At 35.4% G+C, this 16,449-nt stretch overlaps 1 protein-coding gene across 2 annotated transcripts; it reads right to left on the bottom strand.

Annotated features, from left to right (window-relative positions):
* Positions 1 to 11,284: 11,284 nt before the first annotated feature.
* Positions 11,285 to 15,733, bottom strand: LOC120356175. Of its 2 annotated transcripts, none has more exons than XM_039445046.1 (4): positions 15,283 to 15,733; positions 14,389 to 14,618; positions 13,597 to 13,756; positions 11,285 to 12,394 (listed from the first exon to the last, which is right to left on the bottom strand). In XM_039445046.1, exons 2-4 carry the CDS (start codon positions 14,551 to 14,553, stop codon positions 12,282 to 12,284), a joined length of 438 nt encoding a protein of 145 aa, XP_039300980.1. In that variant the 5' UTR covers positions 14,554 to 14,618; positions 15,283 to 15,733; the 3' UTR covers positions 11,285 to 12,281. The 2 variants fall into 2 exon arrangements, with proteins under 2 accessions (XP_039300980.1, XP_039300979.1); XM_039445045.1 differs by having other exon boundaries at positions 11,285 to 12,397; positions 15,283 to 15,723.
* Between the last annotated feature and the right edge of the window lie 716 nt (positions 15,734 to 16,449).

Here is a 16,449-nt window from a genome sequence, read left to right as displayed (position 1 = left end):
GCAATGTTTCAGATTGTGATCAACAATAATTGTGTGGATTAGATTAGATTAGAGTTCTTTATTCATTTTCTTTATTTAGAAAAATTATTTTTCTATCTCTCTTTCTTCGAGGATATCCTAGACTGACTCATCATCAATCCCCCCAAGTCATCTAAAAGCAACAAGTCAATTACTTCCTACTATTGAATACTTCCGCATAAACAGCAAGGTAGGGGGTGATAGAAAGAGGGTGTTTTCCGAGGTAGACATCAACTGGAAAATAATTGAAAATCAATGAAGTTCCTCAATACTTCAGGCTCTAGTTATACCTACTTCAAGATATCAGTATTCCCTATAAATAAGGTGAATGCTTCTCATCCATAAACAAGATACACACTAGTGAAGAAGATGAAGAAGAAGAATAAGGAGATGGAGAAGAAGAAGAAGAAGAAGAAGAAGAAGAAGAAAAAGAAGAAGAAGGAGAAGAAGATGATGATGAAGAAGGAGGTAACCACAAAAGGTGTGAGGTTGTTACCATCACCGATTAACAAGCACTAAGAGGTGTTGATGAGGTGTTGTGCGAGATTCTGATCTGCTGACTCCGGGTTTCGAATTTCAGTACAAGAGAGGGGGTTAAGAGGCTATAGAGAAGAGGAGGATGAGGGACAAAGAAGGTTAGAAGAGAGGATAATGAAGAGTGAAGAGGGGTCAGTGAGAGGGTAGTGTAAGGAGGTAGATCGCAGAAAAACAGTAGCTGGAAACGGATAATTGGAGTCAGTTGTTCCTCAGTTCAGCCCACGCACTGGAATCACTCCACCGGAGTCTGCTGGACCTCTCCGGAGTCTCCAAGACCGGTCGCCTAGTCTGGGAGGTCTCTCCCAGTGCGTGGGGCCTGGAGTGAGACAGAAAACACTCCAGCAACCCCATCAAAGCGAGGGAGAGTGAGAGAGAGAATGCACGAAGCGGATTACTACAAGTGTGCAAGTCTTGAGACACCCAGCTTACTTATCAGTCTCTTAAGTAGTCGAACCAATTATTGGGACAGGTTCACTCACACAAACATGCAGTAAGCCAGTGTCGAGATACAAGTTTCGAATAATTTAAATTCGATCAGTCGAACTGAGCAAACAAATCGAGAAAGAGGACATACAACTGGAGAGAGGAAGAGAGGAAGAAAGAGTGAGAGAGTGACAGATCGAGAAAGAGACAGACAAAAAATGAATAGAGACAGAGTGATAGAGAAAGAGTGAGAGAGTGTGTGAGAGTGACAGATCGAGGAAGAGAGAGAGAGAGCGTGTGACGGATCGAGAAAGAGAGGAAGAGAGAGTGTGATAGGGACAGATAGAGAAGGAGAACAGAAAAATGAAGAGAAAGGGAGAGAGCGTGTGACGGATGGAGAAAGAGAGGAAGAGGGAGTGTGATAGGGGCAGATCGAGAAAGAGAGGATGAGAGAGAGTAAAGTGAGTGTGTGACAGATCGAGGAAGAGTGAAAGAGAGAGTGTCACAGATCGAGAAAGAAGGGAAGAAGGAGAGAGACTGTGTGTCAGATCGAGAAAGAGAGAGTGAGTGTGTGACAGATCTAGGAAGAAAGGAAGAGAGAGTGAGATAGTGACAGATAAACAAAGAGAGGAAGAGACAGAGTGTATGAGTGTGTGACAGATCGAGGAAGAGTGAAAGAGAGAGAAAGAGAGAGACAGATCCAGAAAGAGAAATGACAAAAAATGAATGAGATTGATTGATTGAGTACTTTATTATGTAGATTACAATATATACTGGCTTATACACTTATATACAATAGCTTACAATACAGCAAAATATAGATGAATTTACATAATATAGACTAATAAAATAATATTGAACTGTATATGATATGAAAAAGCAATTTGTAATATAAAACTGTAGATAATTATAATATGTTATGCATCTACATGAATTGGGGAGATTTGGCCATATCAATGCCCATTCTTCGGAAAGAAATAAAATATCCTCCCCACTAACTCTCTACCAAAGAGAGAGAGTGAGCGACAATCGAGAAAGAGAACAGACAAAAATGAATAGAGACAGAGAGATAGGAGAAGATAAGAGAGTGTGTGAGAGTGACAGATCGAGAAAGAGAGAGAGGGTGAGAGAGAGAGAGTCAGAGGGAGAGATAGGAAGGAGAGAGAGAGTGAGTGTGTGTGACAGATCGAGAAAGAGAGGATGAGAGACAGTGAGTGAGTGTGGACAGATCGAGGAAGAGTGAAAGAGAGAGAAAGAGACAGTGTGACAGATCGAGAAAGAGAGGAAGAAAGAGAGAGAGTGGGAGTGACAGAGAGTGACTGATTGAGAGAGAGGAAGAAAGAGAGAGAGAGTGAGAGTGAGAGAGACAGAGAGTGACAGATCGAGAAAGTTGAGTTTGTATGAAATGAAGTTTTATTTGGTCATACAAAACTGTAGGAATGTGATATTTCTATACTACTTTGAAATGATGATTGAATCAAGGTCCCAAAAATAGTTTTATTCATACTTTACTTATTTAACCCTTTATTTATCTCCACCCACTAATAAATACCCTCTCACTTCTTTCGATAACACAACAGTTCAATTGATCTTTGGTTACAACTAATTTTTCGCCACACTGCACAGAAAGCAGCAGCTGTTTTCCAGTCCCTACGTGGATCTGAAATACATTGTTTGCAGACGACTCTCGTCTGACGTCAGAACAGGTTTCTTTCCTGCCTACGCGGAAAGAGTACCCTTTCCAGCCGCTAACATGGAACTAAGAAAGTTGATCAAAAAACAGCTGATCAAAAAACGTTTCATTATTTGTGTTCATTATTCAATAATTGAAACAATTATAGACTAATAATATCATCTTATTGTCATCTGAAAGAATGAACAAGTATAAACTCAACCTCCCACATAATTGAACATAATTTTTTGTTATTTAGACGAATCAGAATAAAAAATCAAAATACTTGGACAATTTCCTGATTTCAGATTACTCAGATTTGCTAGAGCTATCACCTTCCGCTTCTGCTTTCGGAAGTGCTTATAAACAACGATTCTCATATTTTATTCTTTATTTTTGTGTGTGGTGAAAAATAGCGTTCGCACCACGGGCGAAAATGTTTTTCCTACAGATACCCTGGAAAGTGACCATTCCTGCACTGATTTCAGGCCACAAAGAATCACTTTTCCGCACTAGTGCACAAAGTGAGTACTTTGCGTACTCCAGATTTGCAGCATGACAACGCAAAATAGTTAGTAGGTTATTATGGAGCACCAGTGCAGCAAAATCAAAATTAGTTGGTAACTGTGAGTCTAGCACGTTATAAGAGTCTTGAGGTGGGACAACAGTGGATGACAGCCGCCCCCCCCCCCCCGTCATTCAAAAAAACAACATACTTCATCTATTTAAAAAAAATAAGGTTTTATTAATAACAGCATCACAAAACAACATTTGATGCATTTCAGGCAATTTCACCCAGAATTACCCACTTTTCATATTCAATGGTAACTGTAGGAAAAATTTAACTCGCCTACGGCTCGGGCGTAAACGTTTCTTTCGGTGCAGCAAACCTACCTATATCTTATATGCTGTTTCCTGTAAGTTATTATCTACCTATAATATAGAAAAAACTGTTGAAGCATTCAGTGATTGCGAAAAAACAATTACATTTATCTTGCGCTCAACTATCTCCCTCACTAGGATAGATGATATCAACTATCCTAGAATGACTGAGATGGCTTGGCATTATCTTTCTACCTTGTGAGTAATCACGAGCTTGAACTAAAGTGAAGGGACTCATTATTCGAATCAATTGATTTGAGATAGAAAATGAATTAACACGAATGAACTTATTCCAAATTTCCTTATTAGTCTGTCCTTTCTTGAATGGATTCAAATTCAATTTCATATGATAGTGATCTATGCAGTTGCAAACAGTAAAAATAACACTTAATTATTTCTAGAATATAAAGCTGATTCATTAGACACTGAAGAACTTGATTGGAAAAATATTCATCGCTTGAAAAAAAATTCCTACTAGATGGAATAGAAGATTATTGATAAGTATATGAATATGGTTTATGCCTCATAAGTATCAACGAACAAAAAGTCTATCATCGTTTCAAAACCAATGTCAAACTCCCAGTTCGGTTTCGCTAGAGTTAATTGAACAAAAAAGAGTAAGTTAATCTAATAAAAACTAGTCTTGAACTAGTTCTGATTAAGTGTGTTGTAGAGACAACTTGCTCAAACAAGTAGCGTCACTTGAGTCTTAAATGTCTTCAAATGTTAGACAAAAAGACTTGAAATGTCATTTGATCTGTTCACGCTTTTTGGTCCATTTGTTTGTCTGCTTTTGAGTCAGATTCATTTAGAAATGTCAGAACTTCACATAAGATAACACTGAAGATTCCCTTCTAAACAATACTGACAGCTTGTAGTTGATCTCACTTCAATTCAAACTGACAGAATTTCTCGTAATAAACTCCAAAGTTTCTCATTTAACAAATACTGACAATAGTAACTGGATCTCATTTTATTTTAAACTGTCAGAATTCCTTGCAATAAACGCTAATGGTATCCATTCAACTAATGGTGACAATTTGGAATGATTCTCGATATAGTTGGAACCGGTATACTGAAAAGGTGTTAGCTAGAAGCTGGACAACTTCTAAATTACTTCTCCAACATGGCTGAACTTGTGTAATAAGCTTAACTCTGCTTTATTCGTTGCCTGTAATGTTTGAGTGTATTTGGATAGAGCTGATCATTGCACCAATTGAAATTCGATCCAGTAAACTCGAGGTGGAATTTGTTCAGTAATACACCAGCATTCGTTCAAAGCTGCGCACATCCTTCAGCCTCACAAACACGAGCATTTCACTTTTCATCAGTTGATGATTATATGATTGTCAATATATGATTAGATTGTCATGTATCTATATCTCAAATTCCGTGTGAAGAAGAACAGATATATTTTGAAAAAAAGTTGTCAAATTGACTTGATGAATTGCCATAATTTCAGTTGACTGTTTCAACAGATACTCACGGACACATGAAGTGTGTGTTTGATGGCCAGCTGAAGTCTCAGGACACAGTTCTTCTCAACTTGTACAAGAGGGGTTTCCCCAAGTGGACCTACGAGCCTCTGGTTTGTACAAAAAGTGTCACCCCAATGAAATAGAGTTTATTTATGTACATAGAATAAATATTTAAAACAAACATTGCAGACACTGTTCATTTTTCTCTTTTAACATTGAAAATAGTAATTATTATTTATCCACTCACTGGATGGATCAAATTATTATTATTTGTTCATTTTAACTCGATTGAAAAAATAATAATTTTGTGGATTGATTAGTGCTGTAGATATAATAGCCTATAGTGAGGTCCATAATAATGGAAGTGGAGAAGGATAGGAGAACAACGTTGCCTGTCCTCTGTTTTGTCAATGCCTTCTATGGAGGGTAACTGATACCGGTTTATTGATGTAATATTAACTGTTCATTCTCATTTAAAACTAGTAGTTCTGTGAACAGTAGACCTCGCGCTCAGTAAGTTACATTGACCTGTTGTTATGTTTTCTCAAAAATTAATAATTAATTTATCAATTTTAAAATGTCTAGAAAAAATCCTAAATAAACATAGAGCTTTCTGTCCTATCGTACCATGACGTGTTGTCCCGGAATGTGGGTGTGAGCGCTGTTATCAGGTCTGGCTGCAACTGTCTTCAACGTTGATGGAAAGATACTTTTCAAGATGTTCGATGTTTTTGAACTGGTAGTCTATTAGTCCACTAAACAGCTGATTTATGATGAATAATATTCTATAGTCTGATTTTCACTCTAATATTGTCGTATGAAAGAGGCTCCTTTTTCCTTTTATATTATCCTTGAAATGCAAAATTTCCAAAAACCTTGTATATACGTCGACGCGCAATTTAATAAGGAACATACCTGTCAAATTTCATAAAAATCTATTACCGCGTTTCGCCGTAAATGCGCTACATATAAAAATTTAAACATTAAGAGAAATGCCAAACCGTCGACTTGAATCTTAGACCTCACTTCGCTCGGTCAATAATCAATTACTGTATATTTTATCAAGCAAGAAATTATATTTTTCAATGATTTCATAATACTTTACTTTATGTGGCTATACACTCCATGATGAACTTTGGCCTCCTCAACATGTCGCCTCCACGTCTCTCTATCTTGTGCTCTCTGCCGCCAGTTTGTCACTCCCAGCACACGTAGATCACCCATCACGTCACTAATCCATCTTCTCCGTGGCCTTCTTCTTCTCCTCGTCTCAATCACTATATCATCCATTATCCTAACCGGTCCTCTTTTTTCAGCCATTCTTACCACATGACCCAGCCATTCAATTCTTCTTGCTTTTATGATGCGTATAATATTTTCTTCCCCGATTTTTTCATCTATCTCACAATTATATCTGCCTCGCCATATACCTTCGTCACATATTGGACCCCAAATTCTTCTGAACATCTTTCTCTCAAAATATCTCAGTGCTCTTTCATCTTTGCTCAATATCGTCCAAGTTTCAGCCCCATATATTACAACTACTAGCAGGTAACCCGTGCTGCGCAAGGGTCTAATTAAAAACTTGAGCTACTGAATTCTTGAAGAATCTAAAATAGGCCTATAATCATCCTTGGTAAAAATTAAGAATTTTATATGCAAATTTTCAAGGTGAACCGTCATTCATGTATTTCCTATCCCGTATGTGTATAATAAGTGTATAAGCCAATTCTTTTCATTATTAGACTATCTAATAGATAACTGAAGGAGACATAATACTTGAAAACCTAACAGTATCATATTAATTTTTTTCAATACATCAATTTTAGTATCGATTAGATCCTACTTAATTTGAATAAGGTAGTCATTTGTTTCCCAAATACCGGTACCTAACAAAAAACCTACAATACTAAATTGAAGACTGTTTTGGGCTTAATGCCTGTAGTCTTCCTCGTTTTTGTAAGAAATAAATAAATATTCGTTTCCGGATTTGTGTCTGATAATACAATATAACTGAAGAATATAAATTATTACTAATTTTATTGTGATTTATTCATGTTTTTCTTATGAATTCCATTGATACAACATATATGCTATGTCCATTTCATTTGTACTGATTACAAAATTTTACATTAAATAATTATTTGATGAAATCTAAGTTCAATCATAATGAAAACAACTTCCTTCAAAAAATAATTTATAATAATACGTTTCAAGGGAAAAAATCAAGTACAAAAAAATTGGATGGAACCGGGATTCGAACCGAGAAACATTCGCTCCTAAGTCGAGTAAATCCACAATTTGATGCGAACAAACACAACCCTACTCTCTCTTATTATATAGATATAATAATATAATTATTTCATAATAAATTTTCATAATCAAGATTAAATATTTTGTTAATTAATTATATAATTTATACAACCAAGAAGATGGCGAACCTGCCGAAAGATCTCGTTGTCAAAGTGAGCGATTAATTCATTTATTGTAAAATATCTGACTGCTAGTCGTTTTTTCTAATAGCAAAAAGTGATTTAATAATAAGCAGTTCGTGATGGAAAACAACATTGAAGAATAATTTATACATTGTTAAAAACCAATCTGGCAACAGAGCAAAGCGAGAAAGAGAGCGCTATCCGCTTTGTTGAATGATAGACAAGGATAGCAATTCAATTGCTAATCAAACACTGCCATTATAACGTGAACCTCACTATAGGTACTCTACTTTATAACTAAAAAAGTATAGACCGTGAGTTATAACATGAACCTTCGACTGCCACCATTTGAGACTAGAGATTCAACTCTGCATTTTCAAGGGTGGGGTAAGAGTTTGGCCAATTTGTTCTCGGAAGCCGGTACCCTCACTGCCAACATTCTCAACACTGACCTTATGAATGAAAAGTGAGAGAGGAAGATGTGTGAGAGAGACATTCCCACACCTACATCCCTACCACGCTAGCCACACTTTCACCGTTTTAGGGGTTGAGGGGTTTAATGTTATAACTCACGGCCTATATTCAATAATAAGTATTCAGTATTCATTTACAGTAGTGCTGTGATTGTAATATATACTTTATTTTGGGAATATAAAATTATTCAAGACAAATTCATTGATACTGTACAGATTTTTAGAAAAGTCTGGCAACCCTAGCCTTATGCCTAGTCCACATGTTGGCTCAGCATGGTAATACCATAGAGTAACAATATTGTAAGTAGATATCCCATGATATAGGGCGTTTATGTTGCAACTTTTACTGTTATCTCAAGCCGATTACTGTCGACTATTGTCGATTTTTACGTTTTGACCGGGTAAGAGTGTATGAACGTCACACTATGAGAGAATACCAGCATCACACAGCTTCACGGGAAAGAACTACGTGGACTATCGGCTTGAGATAATAGTAAAAGTTGCGACATAAACGCCCTATACCATGGGATATCTACTTATGATATTGTTTCTCTATGGTAATACCGGGTAGCCATCTAGGTGTCACCCCGACTACCTGACACCTGGTCATTTTGGCCATAGGCGACTACTTGTACCCTCGTAAAAATATATCATTGCCGTCAAGTTGTCGAATTGTGAATTGTGAATTGTGATGTCGGTTATGATGTAGAATTGATTTCTAAGCACTTTTGGTTCAGTAACATTTTCCCATCAAAGCACGGTTCGGGAGATATTCGCCGTCTTTGCTATTTTTAGGACTAATTTTTTCGAGTTGGTTGAAAACAGAAAAAAGTGAATAATAAGCCCTTTTGATGACTGAACCAGATGTAGATCACAATTCTAAACACATTTTGTTCAGTTATATTTTCCCGTCAGACGCACCGTTTATGAGTGAATTGTGCCTAATGCTAGAACAGTCAAATTTTCATCCATCAATAATATGGCAGATGAAGCTATCAGTCTGGTTATCAACGGAGGTATTACATGAAGTCTGGTAATTAGTATGAGGATAAATAATTATTTATAAACACTTGCGCTAGCACAAAATTAGGAATCTTAATGCCTTTTCATATAGAACTTGAACTGAGGCTTCATTTTCCAACTTTCAAATGAAGAGCTGATAAAAAGAGAAAGAGTCGAGGGGATAGGTTGTCGTGACCGTAGACGACTACTTGTACCCTTGTAAGAATATACCATTGCCGTCAAGTTGTCACCCCGACTACTTGACACCTACTGGACCGGAAGAGCCAACTAGTCATGACCGTAAACGACAACTTGACACCTCGCACTCTAGCGACAAGGTGTCCCCCCGATTAGTTGTCACCTCCTCAGAAAGGAGACAAGTAGACGGGTATGGCTCACTTCTAATTGTCCCCTAAAAACCGGTTTTAAAAGGGGACAAGTAGTTGGGGTGACACCTAGTCGCGTACCCGTAATACCTAGTCCACATCTAGGCCAGCGATGGCAAACCTCCCATCCACACACTGGCGCTGGTCTTCCTTGGGCCTTCATTGGGCCAACATGTGGCTAATAAGTTTTCATAAATGAGATTACATATTTTGTTAATTAATCATATTTTTACATTTTTGAAAAACGATCTGTAAACATTGCGGAGCTAGAAAAGGATAGTGCTATTTATTTGCTTTGTCGAATGATAAACAAGAATTCAGGGCACCAATGTTAATCAAATACTTTCATTATAACATGGTTCACTATTATAGGCCACACTCTTGCCAAAATCGCGCAATAGTTGTTGAGAGTGTGGAGCGATGACAGCCGTCCACTCTTGCGCTGGTGGTCATTTGTACGCATTGGGCCTAAATGTGGATGCAGCATAAGGCTGGCCACTAACGGTACGACATGCGTGATACACACGTCGTCATATTACATTCATTGTTGTGTCATCACAGCGAAAGGCTTAGGCCCGTCGCAAAGTAGACCCACGAAAAGCAACCCAGGCCGTGGGATGTTTTGTAAACCATTGCCATAGAATCATTCATAATCAATCAGCTGACAAGTGGATTATTCATTGCATGTATTACACAGATGTCTGGAGAAGCCTAGCAATGATTTACAAAACATCGCACGGCGTGGGTTGCTTTTCGTGGATTAGCGTGGGTCTATTTTGCGGCGGGCCTTAAAACAAATTGTTTGATGTTAGGTTTTTGTATCTCCGATATTTTGTTTATCTTTTCTTTGCTGCTCTATTTAAGGTTAATTTTTTCCCATCATTATAACTAGTAGTTTATTTATTTGTATTGGTTGTTTATTTTATGTTTGAAGCCTCTTGCTGATGACAAGACATGCTTGATGAACATGTGTGTACATGAATATCCTACCGCTAGTGCCTACCCCAATTGATAGCATATAGGATACTATTATTAGGATAATAACCGTTTTTTCAAATAGAGAATAATTCATTTATTGCAACACCTTCTTGATCTGGAAATTCTGATTGTTTTCGGCGATTACTTATCAGTTCTTGCAAAGGTGTATAGATTCGTTCCAGAACTGAAAGTCTTGGTTTTGTGTTTTGAAACAGCATCAAAAGTTTTGTTTCATTACTGTTTGTTTCAATGCTTAATGCCAAATAGAATAATACTTTTTGTCCTGTTATCACTTCTACGATCAAAACATCACGCACTGAGTTCCACGGGTAAAACATGACGTTGCGTTGACCTAAACTGTTTGTAGTTGTGAACTGTACTCCAAGGGGAACAATAACCAATAGTTTTTCTGATACTATTTCATAATACATGGTTAAATAGAGCATAAGCACTACTATACCCAGACAACACAGAGACCTCTGTTGGACGTCCAGTGGATGGCCATGTCGGATATTTAGAATATCCGGCGGACATCCGTTTTTTGCCAAAATATGTCCTATGGACGTCCACAGGACATTCAAGTGTCACAGAATCCGATGTCCGTCAGACATCCAAATTTAATCCACACTAGACATTGTTTGGATATTGTAGGACATCCTACGGATGTCTTCCGGATGCAATAATTATGAAATTAGGATAGCCACTGGACATCCATCTACATCCTAATTCAATCCATGCTAGACTTTTTTGGATATTGTAGGACATCATATAGATGTCTTGTGGATGCCATAATTATAAAATTAGGAAATCCATTGGACATCTACTTACGACCAAATTTGGTCTTGCTTTCTTGACCATTGAGGAACTAAGATGTTTGTCATGAATACATTTTTTTATAATATAGTGAAGATTTAGTTACCATTCCGGTGCAGTTCTTGGCCCGAAACGGTACTCAATTCTAGATTCTGTTAAAAAAGAATTTCAATAAATAAAATGCATATTAAAATTTTAACAAAATTTTATTTTGAAATCACAGGTTAATTAAAAACCATCAACATCAGTTCATAAAAGTATAACTTTCCTCCCTAGGTGTCAGTGGCGGCTCCAAAACAAAATAAACGTGTGTGTAATAATAAACAAGGATATGTAAGTGATCGTGTAATAAACAAAAACTATATTCATTCTATTGAAAATTTATTGGATAATTGGATATTTAGTTAAAAGCAATTGAGAATGTAATTGAACTTGAGAAGTTTGTGAGACCTTCTAATATTGAGAATTCCACACAATCAGTAAGGGTTTGCGTGAGCGCGTAAGTACAAGTTAAAAATATTACTGTGCTATATATTGTATTTCCAGGCTAATAATATTAAGACTGATCTTATGTAGAACAGTTTTGGGCTTTCTATTTCTATTGTATTGATTGAATCTTGTAACTTATTTATTTCACTTATTGTTATCTCTTACAGTGACTTGGAATTTTGTTGGGAAAATGATATAATTCAAGTTCTATGACAATTATCCCTATTAAAATGACAATTTAATAATCCCTATTTATCGCGTTCTTACTTCCTATGAAAGTTAGGATTGGTATCTGCAACCTCCAATCTATATTTACACCAGCCGCCACTGCTAGGTGTACAAATAAATATTTTACAAAATGGATATAACCTTGAAAATTTTGATTCAAAAGTATTGATAAAGCAAGACTTTTTCCATATACTAAGATAATGTGGGAAAACGTAAGAATTTTGTTATGAATGAGTTACATTATTCTAAGAGAATCATGAAAAAAGTTAGTAGTACTCATTGAACTTAATTTAAACTATTATTTATAGGCCTATTGTTATTTACTTTTAAAAACATATTCAAGGTTCATGAAGTATGGCAAATATATGATGCAATTTTAGATGTTTAACTACAGCTACTACAAACACCGTTTTTGTTTTGTTTTATGGCAAATATATGATGCAATTTTAGATGTTTTACTACAGCTACTACAAGAACCGTTTTTGTTTTCCGGTTTGACGTTCAGGAGCATGCCTCAACCAATTTTTGGTGGCCTCTTCAATCGTTTTTTCCGTTGCTTCTTGAAACCCCATCTTAACAGCTTCTGAAATGAAGATCAAATTGTTGTAAACTGCTGATTTTATTATAGTCAGAGTGAGGTTTAAATGGTGTTTTACAATTTTAGTTTTCAATCCCTTAAAACGATATTCAAGGCAACCACATTATTTCTCTTGCCCAAGTGAACAAGCCCTACTGTTCACTGAATCACTAGTAGACCAATCAGGACCCCCTATATACCAGGCATTGGTCCTGGACCAATCACGAGTAATGTAAATATATACTATATTCTGTCTAACAAAAGAACGGATTGAATATCATAATAATAATTATTGACCAATCAAAGTGAAGTCTAAGATTCAAGTCGACGATTTAGCATTTTTCTTTATGTTTATTGTTTGTTCCGCATTTACGGCTAAATGCGGCAATGGATTTTCATGAGATTTGGCAGGAATATTCATTTTTTAACTATAAGTCGATGTATACACAAGGCTTTTTGAAATTTTGCGTTTTAAGGATAATATGGTTTAGGCCTATAACTGCGAAAATCAGAATATCTCATCCCCGAAAATCATAAGTATAAAGACGAATGAACTTAACTTAAGAAGATAATGGAAACTTAAATTTTTATTTAAAACCATAGGTTAGGGGTTTAGGCTTTTGCTTTTAAATCGCAATATGCTGGTATTATTCAAAATGTTTAGATAATGAAAAGCAAAAAGCTTGCATCTCAGAACATTTGTGTAATTTAGTTTTGCTGAACGTCACCTTAAAATTTTTTGGGGATGCGGTATTTTGACTATAGCTATAACTGCGCAATGTCTACTGTTCCCAGAAGTACTAGTAGTTTTGTTTTGGTAAAATTATCAGCTGAAAGCCTGAAATATTGATTCACATATGACTACTCCTTCATGTAAAAAGAGCTAATTTTCAATTTTGGCAATCATTAAAAAAATATATTGAACAGAATGTGAAACTACCTCAAGACTTTTCAACTGATAGTGTTTTCGAACCAAAATAATTCTTTGCTCACATTCACTCCATCGTTTTGGTAAACAAAGTATAGTGAGCCACTACCTTCACTAGCTAGTGAGTGAGCCCCGGGCTGAAGAGCTCGCTAAAACACTGATATTGTCAGCTGTTCTATTGAAAGCGTTGAAAGTCAAGATAAATAGCTCAAGTTGCATTGAGTTACGAATTGTATGCAACTAATAGTCGTTTGGACAACTAAACACATGCACTTACCCTCAAGGACTCTGGCACTTTGAAGAATTGAAAACTGTTTTTTCCCTTTCGCACCAAACCAGCTGTAGTCTTTGGCTAATTCATCACCAATAAGTCTTCTCATTATTCTTTTCGTCATGTCATTTATGCTGTTTTCGCCAATTTTACTCAGGTAGTTGACCTGGAAAGTTAAAAACAAAAACCATATTAACAATGTAGTAAAACTCTTATTATTAACACTGCAAGCAAAGTCCAGCACAACTGTAGTAAATTTAAAATAACACATAAGAATAAGAGGTGTCCAATCTGAATGAAGTTGAGGATAAATAGGTACTCAGCATTTCGAGTCAACATGCAATATGCTCTGCTGACCAATTGGTTTGGATAATAGACTCAATACTATATAAGTCATAACTCAATTACATTTTTATTTTCTAATTTTTAATAAAATCCACCTATTCCAAATTCCTACTTATCCAAAGAAGGTTTGGTCCCAATAAGCTTGGAATACCAAAACTCTACTGTATTGTCTCAATTTGTTTAAACAATTTATAAAAAAAACTAGTAAAAACTTCTTTACTTTAACATAGTAACATCAAACATAATAATTTTATTTTTTAATGGTTTTAACATCAGTATGTCCATAAGATCCAAGCATTTCTCCTGACAATAATATCTTATACAGTTTAGTTTGGAGAAACTTCAAGTTTAAAAAACTAATATTGTTTAAAAAATTGAACACCAGTTGCAGATTTACTTGTACATTAAACTGAAAATTGAAATCTGAAGTTGTACCAACAAAGTATATCTTACCATGTTATTTTTGGAATGATTATCTCTCAGCTCCTCTTCTATTTTGAGCAGACTCTCCTCAGTCTTCATTGGCAATCGTGCCGGATCAAAGTTGATTTCATCATGCTGCTGGTTTGACCAGGGGTCTGTATTTTGATTTTGAGATTTCAATATTGATTCCAACATGTCTCGGTTGCTGTTAGTAGTAGCTCTCAGAAGAGCTAATTGCTGAAGAACTTATTTTCTGAATTCTGGAACAAGTATTTATAATATTAAAACAAAATATTTAAAAAAATAAAAATGGGGATTTATACTTTCACCAGTATTTACCCATTTTACCAGTGATTTTAGAGGGTACATAAAAATGCTTTATGAAAAAATTAACTGTGTCGTGAATATATCAGTTTTTAACCAAAAAATTCTGAAAGGTTAGGTTCTATAGGTTGGCCTTGATTAGGTTGTGTAACATTGACAATGGTACACAATTCAATTTTTTTATAGGCCTAATAATTTTATAAGTAACCGATTTTGTTTTGTCAATTTACTGTTCATGACATAGGCTAGCGTTGATAAATTTTTAAAATCACACAGACTTAACCTAAGCAACCTTAAAAAGACAGCGTATTATGCATTGATTAGCCAGGTCTATAAGATTCATAGGCTATTCTGAAAATCAAAAATGAAGATCACCTTCAAGAAGTTGAGGAAAAATAATAGGCCTATAACATTACACCTTATTTGCAACTTATTGATCAAATCACAGGTAACAAATTAACAGCCTCTACAGATACTGCATGATGAGAACTGAACAAAGAAATGACATAGCCTATTCTACATTGATTGGCTCAGTCTATAATATTAAATATTTTATAACAGTAACTTATGAGGAGTTATGGAAAAATATATTACACATACCTTTGCAATTTATGGATTCCACGTTTTTCAAGAATTCTAGGATTCAACGTTTTCAAGATAGCCACAAAGAAGTAAAGACCGAAGAAAGAAGAGCAAACAGCCAGCGAGCAAACACTTTCTCTTTCAACTTATATAGATCAAAATGGCCATGGCGCAGAACCAGTGCTACCTACATACATTCTGCGCGCGCTATTTAGCTCTAATTTAAAATATCACAAGATCAATATTTATAGCTATTCTCCATTTTTTTCAAATAAAACTTAAGAAAACTGGAAATATATATAGCCTACTAAGATTCTCACTATTATATATGATAAGTTAATAAGCTATTTCATACAAAGTATGGAAAAGTTGAAATTTTTTCGTTAAATCTCACAAAAATCCTATTGCTTTCCACAGAATCACCAGGATTTTGTCTGATTAGAGTTGAATGAACAAAAAACAAGTAAAAATGCTTTTTACTCAAAAACTATGGCTCTAATTGAAAAAATATACGAAATAAAAAGTATTTGTAATGCAATTTTACATCTAGAAAACTTACTCTTGTTATGAGTAAGTAATTTTTTGTTATATGATGCACAAAATTTTCAAAGTCGTTTGGTGATAAGAGTTTTGAAAATTCATTGCTCCTAAACTATTCTGAATCTAGCTTCCCCTCGTCCTAGAATTGAAATTAAACTCAAAGATAGTCCCTATTTGTCAATTTCAGCCCTAATCCACGCTTGGAATTCGAGTCAAAACACATTTTCCAATTTTATTTGAGAAAGTAAAAAGTTAATTTGAGAAAGTATCAATGTATTTGAGAATAGTCACTTGTAATTGAGAGAATGTCAGATGTAGCCTAATGAGAATAGTCAATTGTATTTAGGAAGTCATCACACATGTAATTGAGAGTAGTGATTGTATTTGAGAAATCGTCAAATGTAAATGAGAAGATATCATATCATGAGCAGACATTTGAAAATGAGAAAATTTTCCAATTGACATGTCGTGACTCTTCTGTAGCCTACAGTACAGGTTTGATTTGAGCAGGAAAGGATACTGTACTACGTATACAGTATTCCATAGGCTTTGTATGTGTGAAATTATTATTTCAATTGTGAAATATTATTTCCCTGTACTGTTCACGAATGATTAATGAGAATCATTTCTATGTATGTATTGGCA

The sequence above is a fragment of the Nilaparvata lugens genome, unplaced genomic scaffold (genome assembly GCF_014356525.2).
Source record: "Nilaparvata lugens isolate BPH unplaced genomic scaffold, ASM1435652v1 scaffold6052, whole genome shotgun sequence".
Taxonomy (NCBI): domain Eukaryota; kingdom Metazoa; phylum Arthropoda; class Insecta; order Hemiptera; family Delphacidae; genus Nilaparvata; species Nilaparvata lugens.
The sequence above is the reverse complement of the archived record's forward strand: the minus strand, read 5'-3'. Positions and strand labels throughout refer to the sequence as shown.

Coding starts and splice junctions, on each gene's coding strand:
- LOC120356175 (XM_039445045.1), bottom strand. CDS start 14,553: ATGTTGGAATCAATATTGAAATCTCAAAATCAAAATACAGACCCCTGG. Junction 13,757..14,388: donor ATCATTCCAAAAATAACATG/GTAAGATATACT, acceptor TTAACTTTCCAG/GTCAACTACCTGAGTAAAAT. Junction 12,398..13,596: donor AAGTGCCAGAGTCCTTGAGG/GTAAGTGCATGT, acceptor TCTTCATTTCAG/AAGCTGTTAAGATGGGGTTT.